At 38.0% G+C, this 27,921-nt stretch overlaps 1 protein-coding gene across 1 annotated transcript in view; it reads right to left on the minus strand.

Moving 5' to 3' along the window:
- The window catches only part of TTN (titin), a 274,604-nt gene extending 248,975 nt beyond the window's left edge, over window positions 1–25,629 (minus strand). Inside the window, exons 1-18 of the mRNA XM_084999975.1 lie at window positions 25,419–25,629; window positions 23,131–23,234; window positions 20,829–21,032; window positions 19,004–19,291; window positions 18,386–18,471; window positions 18,037–18,281; window positions 13,332–13,659; window positions 12,521–12,673; window positions 11,704–11,841; window positions 10,257–10,388; window positions 8,878–9,006; window positions 8,150–8,287; window positions 7,529–7,666; window positions 3,591–3,911; window positions 3,375–3,497; window positions 1,645–1,926; window positions 1,323–1,388; window positions 118–376 (exon numbers count right to left, since the gene is read on the minus strand). Of these exons, the coding sequence (XP_084856101.1) occupies window positions 118–376; window positions 1,323–1,388; window positions 1,645–1,926; window positions 3,375–3,497; window positions 3,591–3,911; window positions 7,529–7,666; window positions 8,150–8,287; window positions 8,878–9,006; window positions 10,257–10,388; window positions 11,704–11,841; window positions 12,521–12,673; window positions 13,332–13,659; window positions 18,037–18,281; window positions 18,386–18,471; window positions 19,004–19,291; window positions 20,829–21,032; window positions 23,131–23,221 (3,121 nt within the window). The 5' untranslated portion in view covers window positions 23,222–23,234; window positions 25,419–25,629. The remainder of the gene's footprint in view (window positions 1–117; window positions 377–1,322; window positions 1,389–1,644; window positions 1,927–3,374; window positions 3,498–3,590; window positions 3,912–7,528; window positions 7,667–8,149; window positions 8,288–8,877; window positions 9,007–10,256; window positions 10,389–11,703; window positions 11,842–12,520; window positions 12,674–13,331; window positions 13,660–18,036; window positions 18,282–18,385; window positions 18,472–19,003; window positions 19,292–20,828; window positions 21,033–23,130; window positions 23,235–25,418) is intronic.
- Window positions 25,630–27,921: the final 2,292 nt, after the last annotated feature.

Below are 27,921 nucleotides of genomic sequence, written 5' to 3' on the forward strand. Positions count from 1 at the left end.
ACCCCTGAATTCCAAAAGGGGACTCCATTTCAAGGTGTGTAGACACCATACGGTGGAAAGAAGTGTCGGGTGACAGTGACGGCCTGTGTGGTGGGTTGGTGGGGTGTGGTCACTGACCTTGCACAGCTAGATAGCAGGATGTGCTGACAGTCCCAGCCTCGTTCACAGCACTGCAAGTAAATCGCCCGCTGTCTTCCGCAAAGGCTTCACGAATCATAAGACGGGCAATTCCACTCTGGAAGGTTATTTGGAAATCAATAGAACTTTCTATTTGGTAATCTTCTCTGTACCATGTCACTTTGGGGGATGGGTATCCAGAGATGTGGCACTCCAAGGTGACAGATTCACCTTCTATAACAGTCACATTTTTTAAGCCCTGAAGAGAGAAGAAAAAGGAAGTATTGATATGTTTGCTTATTTATTAATGCTCTCCATACATTGTAACAAATGTGGGGGCTTGACCTGACATATTCTTTCTTTTGTCTTTTTAGGGTCGCACCTGTGGCATATAGAAGTTCCCAGGCTAGGGGTCAAATTGGAGCCACTGGTCTACACCACAGCCACAACAACGTCATATCCAAGCCAAGTCTGTGACCTGTACCACAGCTCACAGCAATGCCAGATCCTTAATCCACTGAGTGAGGCCAGGGATCAAACCAATGTCTTCATGGATACTAGTTACCACACTAAGCCACAGTGGGAACTCCCATGACCTGACAAATTCTAATTGTCATAAAATGCTTTTTTAAGATCATTAAGATCAAGACTCTAGAAAATTACTAAAGAAACTCTTTTGGAAATTGGAATTTCCCCAGTTTGAATAAATATAGGGAGTTTTCAAGTTCATAGAAACTGTATTAATATCAAACAATGGGGCAACTCTGTACCCTCTGGTATTTGCACATATTCCAGTTCCAACAGCATTTTAAAGCTCAGTAGCAAATGCTACCTCTTCAACAAAGCTTTCCATGTCATCTTCAACAGCAAGCAATCCAGCTTTCCTTCAGATCCTATCACTTTCTATATTTTAATCATGCTTATTTATATACATTTTCTCTGATAGTAAGACAAAGATTTCAAAGAGGGCTAGCCTGGTCTTGTGATAGTGCCTTACACATAACAGAAATTCATTCAACCTGCTGAATTCATGACTGATGTCTGCCACACAGAATTCCTCCTTTCCTTGCAAATAGCATATGGTCTTAAAATTAGTACTTGTGAATGTGCCAATAGCTTTTTCCAGTTTGAGAAACTGATCTGTGCATATACGAAAATTATTTGACCAGGTATGCATATGATCCAACGCAATTAACTTGACTTACCGAGACTAAAGTTGGTGGAGTAACAGGGATTTCAACAGGTGCAGGTACTCTTGCTGTTTCTGTTACCTACGATTTTTACAAAGGATGTTACAAAATGCTCAGGAAACTAGGAAATATCTCATGAACACTTAGCACATGCAAAATTATAAAAATAACTTGCAAAAAATTAAGTAATTTCTCAATTAAAAAATTAATTAAACTCAATAAAATTTTAAGTTTGAGCCTGGTGAAGGAGAAAAGCAGGATGCCTGGCTGACCACTTCCATGGCACAGAATGGCCCTAAGAACGGGTCCAGGAACAGTGGGTGTTCTGGCAACCAACCTTGGCTTCACGCTCTCGCAGTACTTCGAAGCGTTCTTCACGGACTGCAGCAGCAGTGATGCTCACCCCGACTTCCTTCTTTACCTCGATGCCAGCTTGACTCTTAAAAGTCTCTGCTGTGTCTGCGAAGGGGAACTGGGGTGAAGGCGTGGGCTCTGCTCTCACTCTAGCCTCAGCAGGCTTCACGGTAGGTGCCTTCACAGATTTGGTGACCTTCTGAGCAGAAGGTGTGGCTGACAGCTCTTTTTGTAATGTGGCAATAGCGCTACCGGCTATTGATGCCTAAATGGAAATGGAGTCAGAAAACAAGGTCATTTACTATCCCAGTCATCCCTCAGAAGTGCATGCCGCTAGCATTCCTGTCGTGAGTCTGAGTCTATTTTCTATATGGTCTCTTTTAATTGTTGTCCTTATCACTTTTATAGTTAATGAAAAGTCAATTAGAGATAAACCAGTTATAAAGCTCATCGTCATTCCTGCCAGTTTCTAAAATATATTTGAAGATATCTTTCTTAAAAAAAAGAGTTGGATTTAGAGTTTTTATTTTAGACTCTCATCATTAAGGGACTGAGGGTCTTCTAACACTCAGTCATAAATTTTCATTTAACCATCCCAATGAAGCTGTATCTGAAAATACTACAGTGGGAAATTCAAAGTCAAGAAATTATTATTATTGTTATTATTGGTCTTTTTGCCATTTCTTGGGCCACTCCCATGGCATATGGAGGTTCCCAGGCTAGGGATTTAATCGGAGCTGTAGCTGCTGTCCTATGCCAGAGCCATAGCAACATGGGATCAGAGCTGCGTCTGCAACCTACACCACAGCTCATGGCAACGCTGGATCCTTAACCCACTGAGCAAGGCCAAGGATCGAACCAGCAACCTCATGATTCCTAGCCAGATTTGTTAACCACTGAGCCACGACGGGAACTCCTCAAGAAATTATTAAAATATTTAGTTAATTCCTAGGAACTACTTTAAAATAGCACATTTAAGCTTCCCACAAGTCTGTGTGAAAGGTAAATGGAGACACTTAGAAAATTATTTTAAAGGCTTCCTTACCCTTTTATTCTGTTTCTGTCTATGGTTATTTGGTTTCAACGGTAATTGGAGACTATCACAAACATAGGTATTAAATATACAATTTTTTGAAGCATACGAGTTTCAGATTCTATGTCTTGGATGTGTAAAATAAGAAGAGTTGTGACTAATACTGCTGTCAACTTGCTAAGGTTTTTACAGATATTAACTTGCCCCTGATGACAAGCTAACAAGGGGTGAAGCTAGTCCAGGGCTGGGTGATTCCACAATCTACCCAACACCACACAGGACCACCTCTTCATCTTGCTACACTGAGTATGTGAACATATGACTTCTCAATATCTTTTTTAATTTTTATATCCATTCACATTTAAGTTACCCTGAAATGTCCCACAGCACAAGGAAAACAGAACTGTGTAATATACCACCTTTTACAGAATGTAAAGCAGAGAGAACCCTGTATGGATTTGTGTTTTCTCAGAGGTATAAGATAACCACCTGCTACCCTAGGCTCACCCTGCTGGGCGAGTTTCAGAAACCAAATTTTAGGGGCTTCTGAGTCTGCCATGAAGACAGACATCATCAAAAAGAGGCCCCCAAGGCCCACACCAAAGATGCTTTATATCACACAGTAGATAATTACTTCTTTGGAGCCCAGCATTTCTTTGTCATGCTCTTTAACTTCTTACCTCATATCCATGTTCTGCCTTAGGAACAGAAATTTTTGAAACGGTAAAGTGAGGGCTTGCTGTGCGGGGACGTTTATCCACATGGACTAATCTTTCACTTGTTAGATCTGTAGTTTTCTTGATCTGCATTGAAAAGAAAGTCAGTGATACCACTGTTCCCCTGACCACCTCAGCAGCTAAGCTTGCTCCTGAGAATGGCCACTGATCCAGACTCACCTGTGTTGATATATGCATTCCCATTTGATCGGTAGTTGTGATATGAGTCTCAGAAGGAGCTTGGATCACTCTAGGCTTGACTGCTTTAGGGACAACGTGGGGTTCTGAGGCTGGGCGTGGGGGGTGCTCAGCGACTTTGGCAGCGGAAACATGCTCAGTGACCTTGGCAGCAGAAACGTGCTCCTTATACCCATACTCCAAAGTGGTCTGCTGAGCATGTGATTCTTCAACATGCCCGGGTTCTCTGGGCTCTCGAACTCGGGCCTGGTCTACCGCGGCAACCACTGTTGCTACAGCTTCCGCCTTTTTCCCAACGCCCACCTGGAGACAAGGTTTCCGGAATTAACACACAGTAATACAGTCATATCAAAGTCAGGATGGGACTTCTCCTCCTAGGATAGTCATCAGGAACAGACAAATGCCCAAAGGCAGGATAGGCAGATGGCACCCAGGTTACACAGCTATGTTAATGTCCCCAGAAATATGAGTTAGAAATGCATTTAGGAACTTAATATTTCACTGATTATTATAATGGGTGGATATCTAGTTAGATACATTCTATAAATCCCTGCTTAATGAGACATTAAGTCACATAAACACAACATAGGACAATACAATATGTGTATAAACTGGTAAGGGGATTTTGAGTTTGTCTAGTATTTTGTCCATGACAGACAGTCAATTACCACTTGTGAAATCAGAACTTTGGGGCAGTTTTTACCTTTATTGATTATTTTTAGTACTGATCATTTAATCTGCTATCAACGCAATGACAGTGACGAAAAAAATACACTCAAATACTGTCCCAGTCCCATCCAGAAAAATCAGCTGTTACAGAGTTGTACAGTCACAGGCAAATCTGAGATAACATGAATGCTTGTGAATACGCAGGGAACATATTAATTTACTGATGATTCCCTGGGGATACGAATTTTTTTCATCTACTAGAAAGTATCTTCCCTAAAACATCTGAATGAAGACGTTGCAATGAAAATGAAAGTGTTATCATATTTGGAGTCAAGAGAATGACCTTTCACAGGGAAGTTCGATTTACTTTCATCATTACTGAAAGTTCAACTGAAGAAGGAAACAGAAATGTTTTCTCATTTCCATGAATCTGATTACTATAAATGCAAACACAAGTTTGCAAAAGTGTTTCTCTTTTAAATAAAGCAAACTAGTTGATGCGGCTTACACGTTATGATTCTATGCAACACTTGGAAGCAGCATATGGCAAAAATCACATCACTGTGTCCATCAGTGCTCTTTAAAAGAATGTTGGAATATTTTATTAACGTCCAGTTTTCTTTTCTGCTGCTGTGAATAGAATCTAGATTGCATCTGAAATGTTTTTCAAGTATGTTACCACTCTATCTGTCAAAATTATTCTTTGAGCTATTTAAGGTATAAATGAGGTGATTTTGAGATAAAATAGGGCCTTCATGATCAAGGGTTCATTTAGTGCTCCTTCTAGGAAGCCACAAACAATTTAATCTGCCTTGAAGAACTGCAAATACCATTTTCACTTTAGATTGCATCTGAGGAAAAACTATAAAATGTATGTGAGGTGTAGATGTGTTAAGTTCATTCATCTGTTTGTTTCTTTTTTTAAAAAAACATATGGGCCATTATTTGATTTTAATTTTATAGATTTTTTAAATGTTAACATATATATATATATATATATTTCTATGAATAATTACCTTTCTGGTAGAATGATTATATTTATATGATATCTCATTTGACCTTTCAACCAGTCCATAAAATAGCTAACTTGAGTTTTAGTTTTATTATTTAAAAAATGAGAAAACAGGCATCTCTCACAAGCATCCTATGTTAATAAATCTATTTCTTTTTTTGCTATTTATTACTCAAATGAATTTATCACATAATAAATCTATTTCTTAAAAAAAGAGAAGATTTAGGCTCAAAGACATTGTCATTTGCCGACTGAAATATACAAATGTTGCTATTAATTTAAAACTTAAAAAAGAATCTTAACTATAATAGAATATTTTGAATTGGGGAAAAATAGATATGTTTTTTTCCTGAGTTAACACATATCAACTCTCTCTACAGATGCTGATAGACTCATTTTGGTGGAGCACCACACATGAACACTCTGTGCTGATAGCTGCTTTTATTTCTTGGTGGATTCTAACAGCCCTCATATTTTTGGAACCTAGGTAAAACAGGAAGAAGAATGGGACTGAGAGACCCCAACTTGTACCACTTAAAAGCTGAGCATTAATTTAGGAGATGCAAAGAAAGGTGTTATTTAATCTGACTTTTCACAAGTAGAAATTTTAACTGTTCCACTGGAGGAACTGGACTGAATCTAATTATCTCTAATGTTCTGTTGATAATAAGTTAAACAATTCAATGAACTAGCAGGAGAACAATGACTCATGATATGAAAAGTTATGAGAGCTGATGGTGAAATGGGATGAAACAATGCTTTTTCACCTCCAAAGCATCAGATTTCATCTCCTCACAAAAAAGATGCATTTGTTCTTGCTGGAAAGCAAATCCTTCTCTAGTTCTTGGCAGTGTGGCTGGTTCAGTAGATTTTGCAGTGGTAACTATTACGTTGGGTGTAAACATTTTCTCAGTTCCCATTCTTAGCTAATTTTTAACAATAAAAATAAGACAGTTAAATTTATGTGATTCAGAACAAAATATAAATACATAATCACTCCTGAAGTATGTTACATATTGGAATTTAGGTCATCAATGAGACTTATAAAAGGCTGATACAACATTCACCATTAAACTTGGATAAATGTTTGAAAAACTGATCCTCATGTCTTAGGGAAAAAAAAAAAAGATGTAGAGATAGAAAACAACATTGAAGGAAATACTGACGGGACTCAGTCCTGACACTTAAGAAATTGGAAAACTTTAGTTGCTATTTTCCAAATACTATATTAGCAATAAAGAATAAAATTAGGAGTTCTCATCATGGCTCAGCAGTTAACAAACCTGACTAGCATCCATGAGGATGTGGGTTTGATCACTGGCCTCACACAGTGAGTTAAGGATCTGGTGTTGCCATGAGCTGTGGTGTAGGTCACAGACTCTGCTCAGATGCCGAGTTGCTTTGGCTATGGTGTAGGCCAGCAGCTACAGCTCCAACTAGACCCCTAGCCTGGGAACCTCCACATGCCACAGGTGTGGCCTTCGAAAGACAAAAGAAAAAAAGGAATAAAATTAGGCAAATAGCTCGTGGGTGTATAGAGTCATGGGAAGTAGGTTAATTCATGGAAATTTCATAACCAAAAACAGATGTACAAATAACATTTTCGTGGCTTATGTGCATTTTTTCTGGTTGGATAATTTTGTCTCTAGATTTCAATATTGCCTCTTTTTCAGATTTAGTGGGAGCTCCTACAGCAGGCACTATAATTCTCTCAGGGTTTTTTTTTTTTTTTTTTTTTTTTTTTTTTCTCATCTGATGCTTACAGGAAGAAAAAAAGATAAGTTTCACATGATGAAAATTTTGGGTTATTTCCTGAAATAAGTCCATAGTCTACAATGCAATTTACTGAATTTATGACCCCCTCAAAATATACATCTTCTTGACAGTAAGAGTCATTATTTACTTATATACTTTTTAAAAATATTTATCGAGTATCTTAAAATTAGCCTGCATGCAATTTTAATCATCAACTTCTGGAGAATTTCTAGACGTTAATAATAAAATATGGAAAATAATAGTGAAGAGATCAGTGGGGAAAGGTATATGTAGTAATATTAACAGTAATAAAGAATTTGTTTTTTTAGTTTCCAATTGTATATCTAAAAATAAATTAGGTTAACGGTATCTCATAAGAAATTCTGAGATTGGTATTAATGTATTATAATAAGGGAGTTTCACATGAGATTTAGTGTTAATGTATTATAATAGGGGATTCCACATTTGGACTAGCAATAGTCACCTTTCCATGAATAACTTGGATTTGTTCTTGTCTAGTAGCCATTTCTTCTCTAGTTCTCAGTATTGTTTCTTGTTCTTTGGCTTTAGCAGTAGCAACTGCTATTGTAGACAAGGCAGTTTTCTCAGCTTCCTTTCTCATCTGATTATTATAGTAAAATCAAGGTTTAAGTTGTACAGGGCTTCAGACACATATGCTATGACCCTTCCCCCCTTTTAGTGGGATTGCAAGACAAAGTTATTCAGGGTTAACTATACCAAGAGAAGTTAACTTTCACTGGGCAGTATCTGCACACACAGACTGAGAATCACAAAATTTAGAAGTGTTAACTATAAAAAAATCTCCAGATGATTCCATAGATTGCTTTTTAAAAATCAGGCTAATAATATTCATTTTCATGCAAAGGATAATAGTGAAGAAAATGAATCACGAATGTTACAGAGGAATGAAAATCAAATGGGCAGATAAAAGTAATGGTATGCAGTCACACAGTCACCATTTGGTTTTTAGTTGGGGATTCAAAAAGGAAAATACAGATTAATAATTTCTTCCACATCGTAGTTAATGGTTTACTAGAAATTAGTTTAAAGGTGAACTTTTCCCATCTCGAATATCTGTATTCACCTTTTCCTGAGTTATTTGCACTTGCTCTCTTTGGGTGGTGATGCCTTCTCTAGTTCTTGATACTAAATCTTGTTCTTTAACTTTGGGTGTGGCAACTATGACTTTAGGTACCACTGTTTTCCTAGTTTCTTTCATTATCTGGTCACACAATAAAAAAAAAGATGAGAAAACGGTCATTACATTTCATACAGCCTCTAATAAAAGAAACTCAAGTCAAAGCCAAGAAAGCAAGCACATTTCTCCTACTCGAGGACATTTTATCATTTGAATTCATTGATTGTCTATACTGTTTCATTGGTAATAATTTAAAAATAAGTTCCATCTAAAAGGAAAAAATGTGATGAGCAATAAAAGGATGCATTTCTCTTTCTCACTTTATTCCTCTCATAATCTATAGGAGATGCCAGTAGAGCCATAAATAACACATAATTTTGCATGTTATCAACTGACTTGTATGGTGGAGTCTTCAATAGAAATATATTAAATATTAAAGTGAGTTATAATCATATTAGTAGCAATCCAAAGAAAGTCTGAAAGTTAAGAATGAAAAGTGGCGATGAAGGCTAGATAGATGGCAAAGGGCTCCTGAGAGATTTTGAAGTTTTCTCTATGAGTTACAAGAAGAGAAGGAGGTTAAAAAGTGGTGGTTAAGACCCAGGATGAAAATGTAGGTGGCTTGCAAATGGAATGAAACAAGAGTGAATTTCACACCAGCAGGAAGTCTTCACCTTTTCATGAGTTATGTGCATATGATCTTCTTGTATGGCAATTTCTTCTTGAGCTCCCAGAACTGTTTCTAGTTTTGTGGGTTTTGCAGTGGCAGCTACCTCCACAGATACAGCTGCTGTCTCGGCTTTCTGTATTATTTGATTTTCAGAGTGAAATAAAGGTTTGAGTTTCAAGAGGCACAGAAGAAATGGCAAAATATCCTCACAATATTTGGGAGAATGTAGAACATTCAGTGATGAGAGAAAATATCATCATTCCATTTGAAGGGCCTACACTTGTGTTTAAATCCCAGACTTTTGTTTTTCTGAAGTTTGGGCTTCCTTTTTTTTTTTTTTTTTTTTTCTGCCCACCTGCCCCTTATCAAATTGTCCTAGAAGCTGAAAAGCTCTTTGAGACATGTTGACACATGAGGAAACTTAGTGGGTGCCCACTATAAATGGCAAGAAAAGTGTAGTCAGAGTGAACTTTCCAGTCACAGCACTGCAATGGCAACAGGGATTTCTATGCCCTTGTGTTTTCAGTCTCTTTCTCACTGTCAAGAATGGAAGGTTCATTCAACAGCTTCTGGCCAGCCTTTTATGTGTGTAGTGTTTGGAGTGAGATCCTTTAAAAAATGTAGCTCTGGGATCCGCAAAGAGCTTGAGATCAAGAGAGGCTAATCAAGTTGGAACAACCTCAATGTCACCAAAATCTCCTTGAACATGAAAGAATTCAAAAGTTGCCTCGTTCTTGACCCTTTAAGGCTTGATTTCATACATGGGAGAGAAATAGATTTGGGTGACACTGAGGTTGTTCCAACTTGACTCTATGACATAATAGCAGCAAACACCTCTGGGTCAATTTATCAACCAGGAATTAGAGTACTTTCTTGAAGAAGTGCCGGTCTTCCCCGATATCCAGTAATTCCTCATTTTCCCTTGATATTTAGTTGGAGTGTTCATGGTTGGTGTGGGTGTGTTTGTGTGTGTGGAATGTGCTCACATGTGTCTTACACCTATGTAAAGTTTGTATGTTACAATATAAGTGATTGAAGGCTTAGGCTATGCATGAAAAAACTGATTGTACCAGTGGGTAACTGGGCTGGAATGACATCCATCTTCCACTTAAACATGCTCTAGAAATGTCATTGATGTGCCCCTAACTATTCTTATAGATAGACAATCCCCTTGAAACTGATCAGTTGAGTGGAAAATTGTACGATGAGAGCAGAATTTCTGTCATGAAAGAGTTTCAATACTAAACACAGAGAAACAACAAAAAGAAAATATATACAAAACACTCTTCCATTTAGAGGTTTTGGTTGGAGGGTACATACAGTTGGCTGGAATGTGTTATCATCTGTCAACAAATTAAAAGGTATTTACAAAATTGGACTTACTTTTTCTTGAGTGATTTGCTTTTGTTCTTCTTTTGTAGTAATTTCTCCAGTTATTCTAGTTTCTTGTTCTTTGGCTTTAGTTGTAGAGATTACTACTTTAGGTACAAATGCTTTTTCAGTTTCTTTTCTTATCTGAAATCAGTGATAAAGACAAAATCTTATTGTCTCCTGATCTTTTAAGAGAAGTGTAATAATGTTTATTAAATATAACAAAATAGGAAGTAAATGAAGTAAATTCCTTTTTCTAGAGATATCATTAAAATTGATCATTTTCATTAATATGACCATGCTCTTTCTTTACCTAAACCATAGGTTATCCTGCTTAGGAGCAAAAAAAAAAAAAAAAAAAAAAAAAATTGATTTGACACTGTTTCCTTTGAATTGGAGAAAGTAGTCATCTTTAAAGAGACTTCCAATGTTTATAAATGGATAAATGGCAATATTATTCTGTGCCACTCTGTCATCTAAAGATAATCTTAGAGCATAGGATATTAGAAGACCTTAGAAATAATAGTCTGACCCTTTAATTTTATGTATGGAAAATCATGTATAGATAGTTCATAATCTGCATTTATAGGCTATTTTGCTTCAAAAATTATGTTGATAGTTTGTAACATCAAGACTTACATTTCTAAAATTGAGACAATGTAGGAAAAATAGTTTTGTGTATATCCTAGACAAAATGTTTTTCAATACTTAACCCCCTGAAGATGCTGTGTTTGGATCTGGACACCTAAAGTGTATATGGGAAGAACCGGGGGGGGGGGGAGGGGGGAGGGCGGGAGGGGCAATTTCCTCATTTGCCTCCCTGCCATTCTCAGGCATCACGATGGAAAATCAGGATCTCAGGGTTAAAGAGGCTTGAAAGTTATCTTTCCAAACCACCCAACTGACAATCGGTTTTGCTGGTCAAGAGCCCTGTCGATTGGCCTTATCTAATCTTTTCCTGAATGCCTCTAATCATGGAGTTATCCTTTTCACTTTTTCTGGTCATTTGATCTGAGAAGGCCATGCTCTCTATCTCATTTCAGACCCATGTTCAAATGTTCTCCTAAGGGGTCAGGAAGCAGTTGCTAAGCTATTTTCAAAGCACTGTGTATTGTGTTCTTTTTCACTCTTCCCTCTTCCAACCTCAGCATCTATTTCTCCCTCCTGGTTTCACCTCCTTCACAGTCACAAATTTAGTCAGTGCATCTCCAGGTCAGTGTAGATGAGACCTTTGTTTCTAATCCCAGTATGTGTTCCCAGAGGTCCCTTTTGTCTACACAAGGGAAGCACTCAGTGAGTCTAAGGGACATGGTATCCAGTACCCCAAAATACACAGACACAGGGGATTTTATTGGCGTGATAATAACCACGTTGCTCACAAAACAACACCCTTCTTGGTTATCATTATCTGTGCTGACCTGGGTAATAACAATAATTTCATATCAAAAACCATTTTTACCTGTTCATGAGTTACATGCACCTGCTCTTGTTTTGTCGTAATTACTTCTCTGGTTCTTGATTTTAATTCTTGTTCTTTGGCTTTATCGGCAGCCACTACTACCTTAGTTACAGCAGTCTTCTCTGCCTCCTTTCTTATCTGATTTTCATGGGGGAAAGGAAAGAAAGACTTTAATGCACCTTATATAAAAAGTTACAATAATAAATCTGGATAAAGACATAAATGTCACACAGGAGAGGATCAGGAGGAAAGCTAGAGTGATTTTTAAACTATAACAGAAAATCTATTCAAATATGAGGTGGGAAATTATCTTGGATTTATAACACCTTTCAGCTATGAATCAAGTGTCACATTTGTTTCGAGAAAAGTAAAAGCAAAGGTCTTTGGGGGAGGCTTAGGGAAACGTCATGCCAGCCCTGAAATAATGGTTTCCCTGCTTGGCTCCTGGAGAGACCGAGATCTGGATGGACTGCTCTGGAACTACAGCTCCAAACGCCCACAAGCCCTCTTGTTCAGCTGCCTTTCCCAGCCACCCTTCACCTGTCTCAACTCAGGGGTGCCCTGATATTCTGGGTCTCTTGTCTGACCTCCTGTATTGACTTTCTGAGTGAACTCTTGCTTACCTACCTGCCTGACATAGACCAGGTACTTAGAGTATTTATGTCTAGAGCACTTTTGGTCTCAGACCACCTTCTGCTCAGAATGCCCCCAAAGTCTGGGCCATGGTGGGCTCAGTGCTGTCCTCAAAATGATCTGGGCATTGGTTCATCCTGGGAACTTTGCATGCAAAGCTCAGTCTGAATGGCCTCACGCATACCTGTTCTTGAGCAGGTTGGATGTGCACAGCAGTCGTGGTTGTCCTCTGAGCAGTCTGCTCTACAGCGCTGATAACTGGTTCTCTCACTCTGGCCATATCAACAGCAGCAACAACGGTCGCAACAGCTGCACTTTTGTCAGTTTCTTGTTTCACCTGGATGGACAATGACCAAGCATGTTACTTTTTGAAATGATGTGCCTGGTAGAGAATACAAAAGAACTGTGGAAACCAAACTATCTAGAGATAAAATAGACATTTGCCTAAGCATTTATCATTGCCTCAAGAGAGATATGGTATTGCCAAAACCGATATTTTATGAAAATCTCATAGATTAGAGATTTTGTCCCAAGTAAAAATAATTTTACAAAGCATAAGCCAAATTTGGTCTTCAGTTTCTGTTACGTTCTTTTTTTTTTTTTTTTTGTCTTTCTTTGCCTTTATTCTTTTCTTTTTTCAGCTTTTAAAGATTAATTAAAGTATAATTGATTTACAATGCTGTGTTAATTTCTGCTGTAAAACAAAGTGATTCCGTTATATACATACACACATTCTTTTTCAGATTCTTTTCCCATAAAGGCTATCACATACTGTTGGGTATAGTTCCCTGTGCTACACAGCAGGTCCCCATTGGTCGGTCATCCATTCCATATACAATAGTGCATGTATGCCAATCCCATACCCCCATCCATCTGTTACAGTCTTATGTTCATATGCATGTCCCCTCTAACATATAAAGACTCAGTTCCATGGCAAGAGTCTGGTGGGAGAAAACAGAATGTGAAAGGAAGAAAAAAAGAAGCTCTGACAGTACCTCTGCAGCCCCAGTAGCAACAGCCCCTGCAGCAAAGGCAGCGCTGGCGGACACACTGGCCGCAGCACCTGCAGCTCCGCTGATGGTCACTTGCTCCTGGATCCCGTATCTCCCTTCCCATCTCTCCTCTGTCCTGATCTGAGTAGCACTTGTCACCGTGGTCTCTCTCATCTCAGCCTCAGTTGAAGCCATGTAGCCCTCCTGCTTCCAAGGCGGAGGCACTTCAGGGCCTGGGGGCATGGTGGGCGTCTGAGCCTTGCGGATGAGTAACGGAGACTTAACAGATCTGATGGGGGAGGTGGAAATCCTCCCTGCCGGAGACACAGACCTGAAAACCAAAGCAGAGTTCAAAGAACATTGAGACAGGGAACTACTCTCTGGATCATCACGTTTGCATAATGGAAGAAAAATCTGGAAGTGTTTAAGACAGTTTTAAAATCCGTGGCCCAATAACCTATGCAGAGGCAAATAATGTATTTGAAAGTAATTTGTTTTATTTATTTATTTATTTATGTTTTGGCTTTTTAGGGCAGCACCTGCAGCACAGAGAGGTTCCCAGGCTAGGGGTCAAATCAGAGCTACAGCTGCCGGCCTACGCCACAGCCACAAGCAGCGTGGGATCTGAGCTGCATCTGTGACCTATACTATTAGCTCTTGGCAACTCCAGATCCTTAACCCATTGAGCAAGGCCAGGGATAGAACCTGTGTCCTCATAGATTCTAGTCAGATTCATTTCTGCTGAGCCATGACAGGTACTCTGAAAGTAATTTGTTTTAAATCTCAGTGAGTCTCATTCTCATTTGTTGTGATTCTGTAAGAGTAACAGATTTAATTCTAAGCTTAAGAATTCTGTGCTCTGCCCCACCTTCTCACATTTAGGAAAAGTCAAGACAGCAGAAGGTCCTTCCTTAAAATACCATCAAAGAAAGGACACAGCAAGTCTGGTAATCATAACTTTAAATTTCTCTCTACTCCCAATTCTGGGGTGAAAAGAGATATCAAATAGGGATTGAAGAGAGAAAAATTTTTGTTATCAAAATACTCATGCAGCTCGAGGCTAAGCAAAGTAAATGTTTTTAATTTTCCTGCAGGACTTTCTACAGCCCTCACCATGCCCATATGCCTTATGAATTGCCAGGCTTTCTCTCTCTCTTTCTGCACAACTTTTTTGGGTCTAGCTGTGCAATGCATTTTGGAATGTGCTGTCCTGGTCAAATAGTGGTGGACTGCTTTTTAAATTTCTTCTGTTACTTGTTTACCCTTATCCTCACTGTATCGTACTCTGGACTTCTTTTAAATATCCTTATAGTGGATTGTTTGAAACCTAAGGATTCTACCATTTTTGATCAAATTGATAAAGCAGTTTCCTCCAAAACAGTTTTCATTGCATTTTATGTGGGTACAAAATGCAGCAGAGTCAGATGAAAAATCTGGGTACTGAATCATGTCATTTATAGCCAAAAAACACAATTTTTTTTTTCTGTCTTTTGTAATTTTTTAGGGCCACACCAGTGGCATATGGAGGTTCCCAAGCTAGGGGTCTAATCGGAGCTGTAGCTGCCGGCCTACACCACAGCCACAGCAATGCCAAATCTGAGCTGCATCTTTGATGCCGGATCCTTAACCCACTGAGCAGGGCCAGGGATTGAACCCGTAACCTCATGGTTCCTAGTCGGATTTGTTTCTGCTGCACCATGACAGGAACTCCAAAAAAGACAATTTGATCTACAATAATAATTCCAGGTGCTGGTCAACTATTTTAAGATGAAATTTTTCATAATTTAATTATTAGTAAATAGGGTTTATTATACTTTTTCCCTCTAGGTGGCAATATTGCCTTATCATTGCATTGAACGACTACATATAGGAAAATGTTTATAAATGTATTCTGGTACTACATAAGGTATTTAACTTAAAGTGATCATAAATGAAACAATTATTCTAATTAAGTCTCAAGGTACAGTTGATATCTGCTCTAAATTGCAGAGTAAATTAACAGTAGCTTACAATATTAACCAATTTCATGAAGAAATGTTTAATCATTTTCTTGAAGAAGGGTTTTTTTGGTGAAAATCAATTTACATTTTAAATAAATGGAGTTGTTATCAACTAAGGGGAGATCTAGGGGAACATATCTCTATTTGGAAAATGACTGCCTTAGAACTATAACAAAGACCAGTTTAGAATAACGAAGGGTTTATACCAATTGAAGAAAAGCAAAGTGACATGCATTTCCAAGTTTCAACCTGTGCCTTGTTCTTGCTGTACCTTGTAAAGTGGGTCTAATTCAAATAAAGACATGATTAGCATGACATGAGTGATTAGCAGCAGGTTGTAGGTAAGCCCATAACTGTGAAAATCAAGGTAATTTGAGTCATTATGGGAACAGGAAAGTGCTTATTTCTGCTCTTACAATAAAAAATAATCACTTGAGCGCAGCTAGATACAACGCACCTTATTCCATGAAATACATTTGCTTTACTCTACAACAAAAGTCAAGGTTACACCCTGAGACGTTTTAGGAAGTTGTCTATCCTGGCTAACCATTATTTTCTACACAAAATGGATATTTTAATTTCTTAATTATTTGAAAGCAAATGTGGGGGGCGCTAAATAAATGGGATTGTTATTCACACATTCTCAGTATTTCTAAGACAGTCAAAATGCTCCATAGAGCCAGGGAAGTTCTGTCATTTTAAATGAATCTTAGGCTTGGATTAAAAATATGGCGAGGTTGTTTTCTCCCCCAGAAATCACATTTGGCTTGTCTTGTGATTTCATGGTGTGCAAACCTGGAGTTAGCCTGAGACAGAACACTTTTTTAATCTGATAGCTAGACATGTTTTTTTAAACTGAGCTTTTTGCCCAGCCTTCATGGTAGTGTTTACCAATATCTTTAATTTTTTAAGTGGCCAGTGTAATAAAGACTAGAAAATATCTAGCATGTGTCCATATATTTGTTGGACATTTACATTGCCTCGTATGAAATGCTTGTCTTTTGTCTAATTTCTTCATTTGTGTTGCTTTTTTTTTCTTTAATAACTAATTGGTGGAAGTATTTTGATACATCTGGTATATTAGTTCTTTGTCAAAAGTGTTACAGACATTTCCCCCTCAGATCTACAGTTTGCATTGTGTTTCTTTGTGGGGTCTTATCCAGCATCAATACATACATACAGTGGTGTAGGTTATGCACCATTTCCAGGCTTGTACCATTCACACTGCTGCCATGTATGTTATAATACTTCTGTGGCAGAGGCAATGAAATATCTTGAGAAAGAGGTACCTTTAAGTTTTTTTCACAAATGGACTATTTGATATAGCAATTATCTTGCTTTTGTCTACATAAATTTTTATGTAGTTGAATCTACAAATCTATAAAAACACTTCCCTACAGCTGTTTACTCAAAAATTTTCTTTTCCTTTTTTAAAAATAATTTTTAATATAGCTCTTCAGTCAAGCTGAGATTTATTTTGTAAATGCTGTGAAGTAGAGGTTTATATTTGTTTTCTCCCACATGGATAGCTAATTGGCCCATCATTCTTTACCGAGTAAAATTGCCTTTTCCCCACTGCACTGAAAAGTCACTTTGATTAAAAAGTGAATTTCCTGGATTTTGAATCTATTTCTAGACCCTTTATTCTGCCCCCCTCCCCCATGTGTTTTCTATTCATTTACCAATACCATACTATTTTGACTATAGTTAACTTCACAATAAGTTTGAATATTTTTTAGATCAACTATCCACTTATTCTTCCTGAAAATGTTTTCTTTGCAGGGGAAATTTCTGTACATTTAAAAAATTAAATTGATCAGGAAACATATTTTTTGTTTACTCCAAATTTCCCCTTTTATCAGTATATAATATTAAACAACCTTATCATGTGAGGTCAAGTCACAAAGTTTCATATTTGCTATGGATAATTTACATGTGATTATATAGTTTCTGAACCCTGATGATATATGTTTACTTTCTAAAATACCTTCATATTAACTAAGAATAGAAACCCAGTGGAAATCTATTTTATATCCTAGAAAAAATAACATAAGCACATGCAGAAATTTAGAATTTTTGATTATCACAGCATAAGAACACTTATATAATTATATTCACAAGGTACATTCAACTAATTATCTTGTGCAACCCTCACAGCACACCTTGAGATCATTCTTACTGTGATTCTCTATAATTTACAAATGATGTGACTGATTTTAAGCAAATTATTTAACTTATTTAGCTCTAGTCACCTATGTTTAAAATTAGAGATGATCATTTTTAAAGGTTGCTATGAATATTTAATGAGAAAATATATACAGAGTGCCAATCAAAATGTCGGACTTAGAGAAAGTGGTCAATATATACTAGTGACAATTTTACTACCATAATTATTTCCTAAACCACATTTTAGCAAGTTCTGAAGCTGACTGAATTAAGGCTTCTGATGCTCTTTTCATTTCACTGGGCTTTTTCTTGGTAGATATTTATTAAATGATGTACAAATAAGAATTCAGAATTAGAATTTAAAGAAGTTCAATTTTTTTGTGGACAGTGAGGATTTGTGAAAATCATAACCAGTATCTTTTTGGTTTACCTCCTTTATCACATGCTATATTTCTTATTGCCTCCTTTTATTTCTCTTCTTATTAGATTAAACCAATTCAAAAGTGCATAATGACCTGAATATCACTATTAAAAGGCTTTACCTGACAGGAGATGGGGTCGGTGCCCGAACATGTCTGACTGGGGATGGGGAGTGTCTTATTGGCGATGGGGACTGCTGTCGAGCCAGCTGTGCTTTGGCAGCAATCGATGGTGGTGTGGGAGACCTCGACTTTGGCTTAGGAGGTATCCTGGGAGGTGTTTTATGTGGCAGCTGTTGCCCAGCGGCACCATCTATGACCATCTCAACTGTTGCAATTGATCTGGCATCAAAGTGGGCTTCTATCTTCTGTAAAAGATAAAAACAAAGCCCAGGTTGAGGAGGAATAGTTGGTTAAGCAACAATCTCAAAGGCTAAAAAACTGATAGTATAGATTAAAAAAAAAAAAAAACCTTTTCAATTCGAGTTTGTCGTGTTTCTGAAATCTGAGCAGTCGAAACAATTGTTTTTGTCTTTTTAGCGGGTACTACTTCTTCACCTGTAGGAAGGGAAAGATAAATATTTAGGAGGGTGCACGAGGACTCATTTTAAAAGGGATTATGTTAATTTTGACCACAAAGTCAATGAGATTTTCTGGGTGTCCTAATGGAGAAACATGCAGAAAGTTTTGGCTTTGTATGTGTGTATACATGCATATGAAATTAGGTTAACTATCAATAGGTTAAAACTAATTATATAAATGAGGTTAAAACAGAAAATGTTTATTGTTAGGTATGAATTAGAACCCTTTTTAAAAAATTCCTTTTTTTTTTTTTTTGCCAATAATTTGAAGACATAGATGACCTAATTTAAATGCTTTCATTTCTAGTGGAGTTAGAAACCAATCATAGCTTCAATGACTGTCAAATCCTGTGTGGAATCAGAGATTTTCATGGGTGTTGAAAAACCAGCTTTGAATTCAGCTCACAGCATCCCCAAACCTCAGAGGGGAGGCAGATGGATCCTTGGCCCCACTTCGTCCTGAATCAGTCCTCTCCCCTGCTCCCAGTTCCTCAACCTACAGCACATACCTTGAACCAGTAATTCTGCAGTCGAAGTAGCTCTTCCAACGCTATTGGTTGCATTTACTGAATAGGTGCCGGAGTCTTCAGGGTATGCTTCCGCAATCAGTAAGCTGTAGAGGTCGCCTTCTTGTGAAATTTGAAAATCAACGGAGCTCTGGATTTCGGCTCCATCCCGGTAGAACTTCACCACAGGTGTAGGGATTCCAGTCACTCTCACTTGGAGTCGCACTTGGCTTCCTTGTCTCACGGTCATGCTCTGCAGCCGTTGAACGAAGTTGGGTGGTGCTGTCTCCGCTGCAGGGGAAAGGGTAGAAACTCAGGACCGCAGACCAGGGCGCTCCCAGCTGGCTATTTTTAAATAAACACAGCTCTGGTTCTCAAACCAGGCGATGACTGAACTGAATATCCTTAACTGTCCTTGAGCCCAGTGCATCCATCACATGACAGCAAGAACAGCCAGGAGAAGCAGAGGGCAGCTCTGTCACCCTATTTTGTTTTGTTTTCTTCACCTCTTCTAGGCCAGTGATTTTTTTTTTTTTTTTTTGTCTTTTTGGAAGAAAAAGCCTAGATCTTGTTAAAACACTTCTGGAGAGTCTTTTCAGCACTTCCTCCCAACTGCACATCTAGAACTATATTAATAATGTTGTCTTTTTAGGTCAATGATAGCCCTATACTTAGTGCTCAAGGTATAGTTTATTGGATAAACATATGTAACACTGCAGAGCTCATGAAAGATACTGTTATGTAATGTGTGAAGCAATGCAATGTTTCTTGTACTAATGTCTAAGAAATAAAAGATGGAGGTAAATGATAGAGACCACGAAGACTGGTGATAACTTTTTTTGAGGAAACTATCATGCATTTTAATCAAGAACAAGCATTTGCCGGAGTTCCTGTCGTGGCTCAGTGGTTAACGAATCTGACTAGGAACCATGAGGTTGCAGGTTTGATCCCTGGCCTTGCTCAGTGGGTGAAGGATCCAGCATTGCCATGAGCTGTGGTGTAGGTTGCAGACTCAGCTTGGATCCCGTGTTGCTGTGTCTCTAGCGGCAGCTATGGCTCTGATTAGACCCCTAGCCTGGGAACCTCCATATGCTGAGGGAGTGGCCCAAGAAATGGTAAAAAGACCAAAAAAAAAAAAAAAAAAAAAAAGAACGAGCATTTGCCTTTTTCTGCAAATGTTTACTGTGCAATGCTTTTCGAAATGAAAAGTAAATGATGAGTTGTTAAACTTTATAGCCTAGAGCAGTATTTCTTTTCTTCTTTTTTCTTTTTGGCTGTGCCCTCCACAGGAAGAAGTTCCTGGGGTCAGGGATGGAACCCACACCATAGCAGTGACCCAAGCTGCTGCAGGGACAATGCCAGATCCTTAATCTGATGCACCACAAGAGAACTCCCTTTTTAAATTTAACTGAAAAAAATTTTAGTGCAGTATTTCTTAAATGGGTGGTCTATGGACCACTGGCATCAGAATCATCTAGGTGCCTGTTAAAAATGTGAATTCCTGGAGGAGATATGCATGTTTTCTTAGTAGCTATATAGACAAGGCTCCAAGACTTCTCACTCACTCAGAAACATGATTTTTAATATTTCTTGAATAAACCTTTGAGTGTTTAACATGTGTAGGGAGGAATGAGTTCTCCGCCACTTTTTTGAAGAAAATTAAATTCCACAAGACAAACAACTTTGTTCTCATTCAGTGTCCAGTGCGCCCATTCCTAGACTCGAGCTGTATCTGCTTGTGGTCCGTAGCTATTTGTGGTCCCCTTCCCCAGGTCCTGGAGATACCCTCTGGGGGGTGTAGGGGATGAGCAGGTCCCCTCCAGCCTACCTGTCACGAGAAGCTCAGCAGTACTAGTTGCTTGTCCAGATCCATTGGTGGCTCTTAGGGAGTATCGTCCACTGTTGGCTTTAGTCACGGCGGGGATCGTCAGTCTAGCGCGGCCATCGCTAAAGGAGATCTGCACGCCGGGCAGAGTGGAAGTGGAAATCACCTGGCCATCCCTAAACCAGCTCACCTCAGGAACTGGGAAACCTGGAGAGCAAAGAGAATTCATCTTTATGTTGGGGGCACTGCAGAGTCTTCTGCCCTGTCCCATGACGTCCACTCCCATGTCCTAAACCATAAAAGCTCTGCAGAGTGTCATGCTATTTAATGAGAGTGAAAAGTTGACAGTTGTGAGATAAAAGTGTAAACTTGCAGACCATTAGGAATGTCTGGGTTCACGGAGAGGTCGGCACCTTCATTTTATAGGGGAGGAACCTGCGGCCAAAAAAGTCTCGCTGATGTTTCCAAGGTCCCTCAGCTGGCAGTGGCTGACCGAGGACTCCAACTGCCATCCCCTGCCCTCCTGGCCAGGGTTTGATCTGATGCAATTTAATAGACATCATTAAAATCATGAAAGAGATTTATAAAAGTGAAGAGCCAAGGAAACTATGAAATAAAAAGTGACCATTGTCCTCTTCAAAAACAAGAGCAAAAGCAGCAATGGGGATCTAAAGTTCCACCTAACAAGCACAAGAGGAAACATTCATCTCTCTGCCTCCTCTGTGGTTACAGGGACACAGCCTTCCTAAGTTCTCCTACCTTTCAAATGTGCTTCAGTAAAAACTCTCTTCACCTGCCGTGAATTGTGAGGCTAAGGACCATGTGTGCACAGCTTGATGTTTTAAGCATACTAAAAGTCTGCAAATTCATAGCACAGTTTATTCTGCATGTGGCAGGAAGGCTGGTGATCTCATTCCTTACACAGAGGAGGTGAAGATAAGAGTCAGTTTATTTTGTTGTCCTTACATTTAGCCAATCTCCGGCTGTGGCCAAGTGAGTAGTTTATTTGACTAATTCACAGGTGTCAAATATTTTCAGTGGTGTTTTTCTAAGAATTTATCAGCACAAATTGCAAAGGAACAAGAAACAATGAGGAAATGAGATCCCATGACTTTACGAAAGGGCAAAATTCCCACTAAAGCCATATGTGTTCTGTTCAGTTCAGAAATTACCAAGTATTACAAGATAAATAAATAAATTATATGAAGGTTAGAGTTTATCATGCATGAGAAGAATTGAATTGGTCACTATAATCATATACAATAGAAATTGAAGAATGATTATATGATATTTGTGTGGTATAAAAGTGTTACCCAGTTATGAATAAGATTTTGGTGTATGAAATAGACAGAAAACAAAAGCGGAAGGAAAAGGAAATCTTATTTTATATCTTTATTATAAAAGTTAAAAAAAGAGGAACAATGCACCATAGAGGTGCATCAAACATTGACTTTTAGTTAATCCATATAATCTTACACAGCCAGTTATAATACTGCAGGAGGAAATAGTGATTAAATAATTTTGAGATTATTTACAATACAGTTCATAGATTACCCCCATTTCATCATATGATGATAGGCCCAGAAATCATCCATTTTCCAAACCATCCCTAAACTGAGTTATAAAGAAGAAAAAGAAGGAAAAAAGACACAGAAGAACATCCTTTTAGATAAAATTCTAGGGTTAATGTTTGTTAATGTATGAACCAGAGTGGGATATGTTGTTTTGAGGTGTCATTTCAAAATGATTGGACAATCTTTCCATTTACCAGAACCACTTAATAAATAATGAAAATAAAAGAATAAAATACTCTGGTGTTAGCACGTCACTGAAAGTTCTGCCCTGAGGAAAGTCAGTTGTACTATTATTTTTCCCATGCAACTACAGAGACTCAGGTGCACACAGCACTTGGCTGCAGGCTACTGGCCCAGCAGCTCCATGACTTAGGCCTCTATTGGGCTGGAGTTCTTGGCTTCCAGTCTGGCTCTGCAGCTGAATCCAAATATAGCATGACCAAATTTGGTCTTACTTAGCAGCTGGATTCTGACAGCAAATTTTAATCCAATGCTAATTATTTTGCTTTGTGGAATTATAAATATGAATAAAACATTTCTGAGCCATTATGTTGTCAGATTTTGTCAGTACCTTGTGAACCACACACCCTTCTAAGGACCCTTCCATAGAGTCGTGCCAATTTTACAAAGTGAAAGCAGGGATTACACTTGGTGTCAGGTCCTACTGCAAAGGTAACTTATTGGAAAGGAGGCAAAGAAGACAAAGGGACAGCGGGAATATGTGAGCTTACCACTAACGTGAGCCTCAAAGGTTGCGGTACTACCCTCCAGTACCACAACGCTTTGTAACGGCTGCGTAAACGTCGGTGCTTGAGTTGTCATCTTTTTAGGCACTCTGAAAAGGAGAAAATAAATTAGGGTTGCAGCTTGAGGGTCATTCTAGAGCTACTCTGTAGATGGCAGAGAAATAAATTTTCCAAAGAGGTGGCTCCACAGATCACCCGTGGGCCCGGAGTGATGGGCAGGCCTTCTCTTTTGTGGCTTGATTTTGGCCTCTGATTTGAAGCCTAACAAAAGTCTAAGTCTAAGGGGAGATGGAAAAAATTGTAAGCCAGCTCAGCAAGGAATGTACCCTAGTGGTCAAAGAGGGAAATTCAGTCTTACCAAAGGTGGGAAATCTGGGAAAGGGTTAGAGAAAGGAAGGGTAAGCTGCCTTAGCGGGGCATGGTGCAAATAATAAAAGAGATGTGTGAAAAGCGTAAAATGAATCTTGGCATCTGTTCAATGTTTGAGAGACAATTTTTTGTTTTAAATTCCTTACTCCCCAAATTTTCCACTCACTGTATCTATAAAGTTGAAATAATCTGGCTGATTATTTTAGTCACCAAAACTAAAAATATGAATTTTGAAGTTTCTTTCCTTAAAATTTTGGATAGCCTTGTCATCTATGCAAACCTTTGGTAGACAGCATACAGGACTTTGTTTCTTAATATTTCTTCATGTTGTAACTGCTCAAAAAATGTTGCTAGCATTGAAGGAAATATTCAGGAAAGTCCAAATTTAACTGAGTAGGCCAAAATTTATCATAGATCTTAAAGAAAAATACTGACTTGCATTCTTAATAAGGGACATGTGCAAACTGAAAAATGGAAGGCTGGTCTGAAATGTAGTTGAAGTGAAAACACCTATGCTTTCATAGCATAAATATTAAAAATCAAAGAAATGAATATGGAATTGGTAGGTTCTTTAAGTTGAAGAAAATAATTTGCCTATCAGTTTTAGATTATGTGAAGAATTGCATAAATACCTTACTACATAATGTGACCATACCACTATTCTGATATAAAAAGCAGATTCTCAGTTGTCAATTGCTTCATTACTATTTTTCATAAAATTCTCTACTTATTAAAACTTGGTATGGAGCAATAATCCTTCTAGTGATAATTCTGTACTTTACTGTAACTTTTTTACTTAGTTAAAAAGAAAATGAAACTAGAATTCTCTGAGACAATAAAATTTACATTTAAAAAATTCAGATAATATCCAAAAGTTTTTTTTTTTGTGAAACTGTTGTCAAGAACTTCTTAATGTAGCATATTATCTTTAGGACACAGAAATAACTTTGCGTCTAACTTTTCCTATTTCTAAAGTAGTGAATCTTCTAAAAATAGCTGTATTCTTTTACACCATTCATATTTTATTTACCTATCTATTTGTGGGCATTTAGAATTTGTAATCTAATTCCAGGAAGATGGGAAACCAAGGTCGAATTTGAAACAAGAAGCCTCTAAAACATTATTTCTTACCCTTCTTAGCATCACCATTTATCTCACCTCATCTAATTTGACTGAGTTGAATTAAAGTGCATGATAAAATTCTGGGTATTTTAGAAAACAGTTATAGAGCTTTCCTTTTTTCTTCAAAATTTCTAAATGTATTATAATTAACTGCCATAAATTGGTCTTCTAGTCCCATCTTTTAGGTAAATTTGGTTGCTTTGGCACTTGCTCTAGAGAGGCCTTTGTCTAATTAGGTCTGAAGGTATGCATCTAAAATGTCATGTTCCCAAAATAAACTCTCCAGCGATGACTGACAGCAGGCAAGTGTTCTGTCACTGTCCTGCAACTGATACCTCAGCAGTTGATTCCCTTAAAAAGTCATCAGGGTGTAGCCGATAGCACATGCATTTTATCAGAGCTATTCTTGGTGTGTCTCACTTTATCACTGAGTAATATAACCTTGAACATTCTCAACAGACCAAAAAAAAAAAAAAAAGTCTATAAAAGTAGCAAACATTTCTATCACCATTTCAGACCACAACTCTTAATACTTTTAGAATATCAGGTGCATTTAAACACTCTGAATCACTGACTGCACCACTATGCTAAAAGATTGAGCTTTTTAAATAAAAGAATTCACATATTTTAAAACCAAATCGAACAAGCAGATTCAAATAGTGGATTAGCACTAAGTATTTAGACAATCATCTCTATGGAGGCATTTAGCAAAGAAAGATACTTGGGATCTAGAAATTAATAAGGAAGGGACTCTATGAATAAGAAAAAGAAATGCTGCTCACCTGATTTCTCAAGAGTGCCCAAAAGGGTGGGACTAAGCCCAAGGTTACTTCTGAAACGACGTCCTATCTAGAGTTGGTTTTTTCGACCATCTCCAACATGAATCGGTGAGCCTCTAAACTTAAAAACAAAACTACACAGTTAGGACTGTGTAGTTTTGCTTTTCTATGCAATCCCTACACCCGAGGCGAGGCTGGGAATGCACGACTGCTCAAGAGCCAGGGTTGGGCCCTGCCCTTATATTTGCCAGATCTGCTGACAGCCCCACATCCTTCAGCCGGGCACCCGGTGATTGGCTCTCCTGGGAAGGCATGCTGGGAGAGAGACCTATTTGGTAGTGGCTCATACCACCTGTTCCTCTGATTGGCAGTGCTAAATTTAGCACCTCAAAAGAGGCTTTCCCAAGGAAATAGAACCGTATTTAAAGAATAACTGTTGAGACTTAAAGAAGAGCACTTGCTACTCCTGTTAAAATCTGAAAACGGTGGTCTGAGGAGAGTTTGTGACAGTTGAAGACACTTGTGGGCAATCATATAAAAAGCCCCAAACCTGAGGGCTCTGCCCTGCCTCAGGCCTCGTTCCTATTCCCTTCCCCCATGCAACCAACCAAATGGAACTGTCAATCAAGACAACAGATGAAGGAATTTATCTCATGGATAACACCTCACCTTCTTTGGAAAATCAGTGCCTAAAAACCTCAGCATTGAGGGGAGCTCATTTATACTCTCTGGGTTCTCCAGAATCCACTTGCAGTTCAGAGAGAATTAAGCCAATGTTAATGAGCTAAGTGTTTATACAGCCCTGCAAGAAGTAATGTTGAAAGACAAAATCTGAACTCTGCTTAGATTCAGCCTGTAGAGTATAATGATTTCTTTTTTTCAGATTTCATTTTTTTGGCTTTAATATTTACAAATATACCTGCACTGATTTTTAATGAGTAGCCAAGTCTATTGTTTAAATCATCCATAGGATTCTTTTTTGGGCACATGAAGGCTGCTTTACTAATCTCTGGAGTTTGCTGTTACAATGGGAAGTGGTTAGGAGATGATAGAGTTGCTATTTTAGGACTGAATTTAATTTCAAGCAAGAGATATTTCAAATACAAAAGAGCATACCAAAAGAGTTTTATAATAGTTCAGCTGAGAGATTTGTAAAACTTCACAAAGAGGGAAGAAAATTGTCTGGTTGATAATGAAAAGAGATTTTTTCTTAATAAAGTAGGCTAAAATCTTAAAATTTAAGTTAAATTTATTTATGTCTGAAATAAAAATATCTCCTGATGCAGAAGAACTTGGCCATGGATTAGACTTTCCAACTTCTTATTTCATACTTTGTAATTATTTCTATTGTGATAAACTTTTTAACATTAAACAGAACTAAAATATACTGGCCAACTTATGTACTACAGCTACAAAGACTAGATAATGTATTTATTTAATGATTTCTTTTCTTTACTTAAACAGTGATGTCTGTATTGGTGGTATCACTTTTCCCGCTATAGACTCTACCAAAATCTTATTTGATTTCTTTATTCAGAAAAAACTAGTTTCATGTTATAGAGCTTAAAAATTATTCCCAACTAAAGACATGTACCAGGCAACCTGCCAGTCATAAGGCAAAGCAAGACTAGAAATGTCATGTGATTTTCTGATTTGCAGTGTTCACCAACTGGCTATTTGAAATGTGCTTGTGTACATGTTTGTGTTTCTCCCTCTCTCTCTCTCTCCCCGCCCCCGTATGTGTGATGGTGTGTGCATGTATATATATACATTTTTTTTTTTAGATTCACTTGACCTAACATGAAGCATATAAATGTCTTATTATGTTTGTTAGAACCAAAGTCAAACCACTTTAATTCTTATGGGAACTAGACGGAATGAACAAACAGAATCTTGAAGTGTGTGTCATCTTGACCTGGTGCAATTCAGAGAGCTCCAGATCAGGGAAGATGGACCATATGTCATAGACACAAGGTCAAGTATCTGTCCTCCAAAGGTGCTTGTCTATTTGCTGTCCTTGGACGTTTCTAAACTTTGCAGCATTGTCGAGTCTTGTGTTTTGGTATTTACACACTTATGTACCATTCAGAGTTAAGGAAGGAAGAAAAAAAGGAAGGGAAGAGAAGAAGGGGGAAGAAAGGAAGGACAAAACCAGTTGTTAAATAACTAATAGACTACTCTGAAAAGAGGCCATATTATTGGATTAGTGAACAGTAGCGGGTGTGATATCATGGTAAGCATTAGCTTTAAAATTAAATATTCCATAGTTGGAGTATAGCAAGCTAGCCCAGTGGAAATCAAATACTACTCAGATTTGGGGAGTTTGCTGATGCAGTAAGATCTTAATTTACCACCCTAATAGTGGGGAAGAGTCCCACAGGTAATCCAAAACAGCTGATAATTCAAATATGAAGCCCACTTAGTTTTGGAATGCATGGTGTGACTCTTTTTTGAACATTATAGTCAAGGCAATTTGATAAATGTTTATTAAGCATATACTCAGTGC

The sequence above is a fragment of the Sus scrofa genome, chromosome 15, assembly GCF_054392235.1.
Source record: "Sus scrofa isolate SSC_HxYL_T2T_F1_AM1 chromosome 15, Sscrofa_HxYL_maternal_Yorkshire_Landrace_v2.0, whole genome shotgun sequence".
In the NCBI taxonomy this organism is placed as follows: domain Eukaryota; kingdom Metazoa; phylum Chordata; class Mammalia; order Artiodactyla; family Suidae; genus Sus; species Sus scrofa.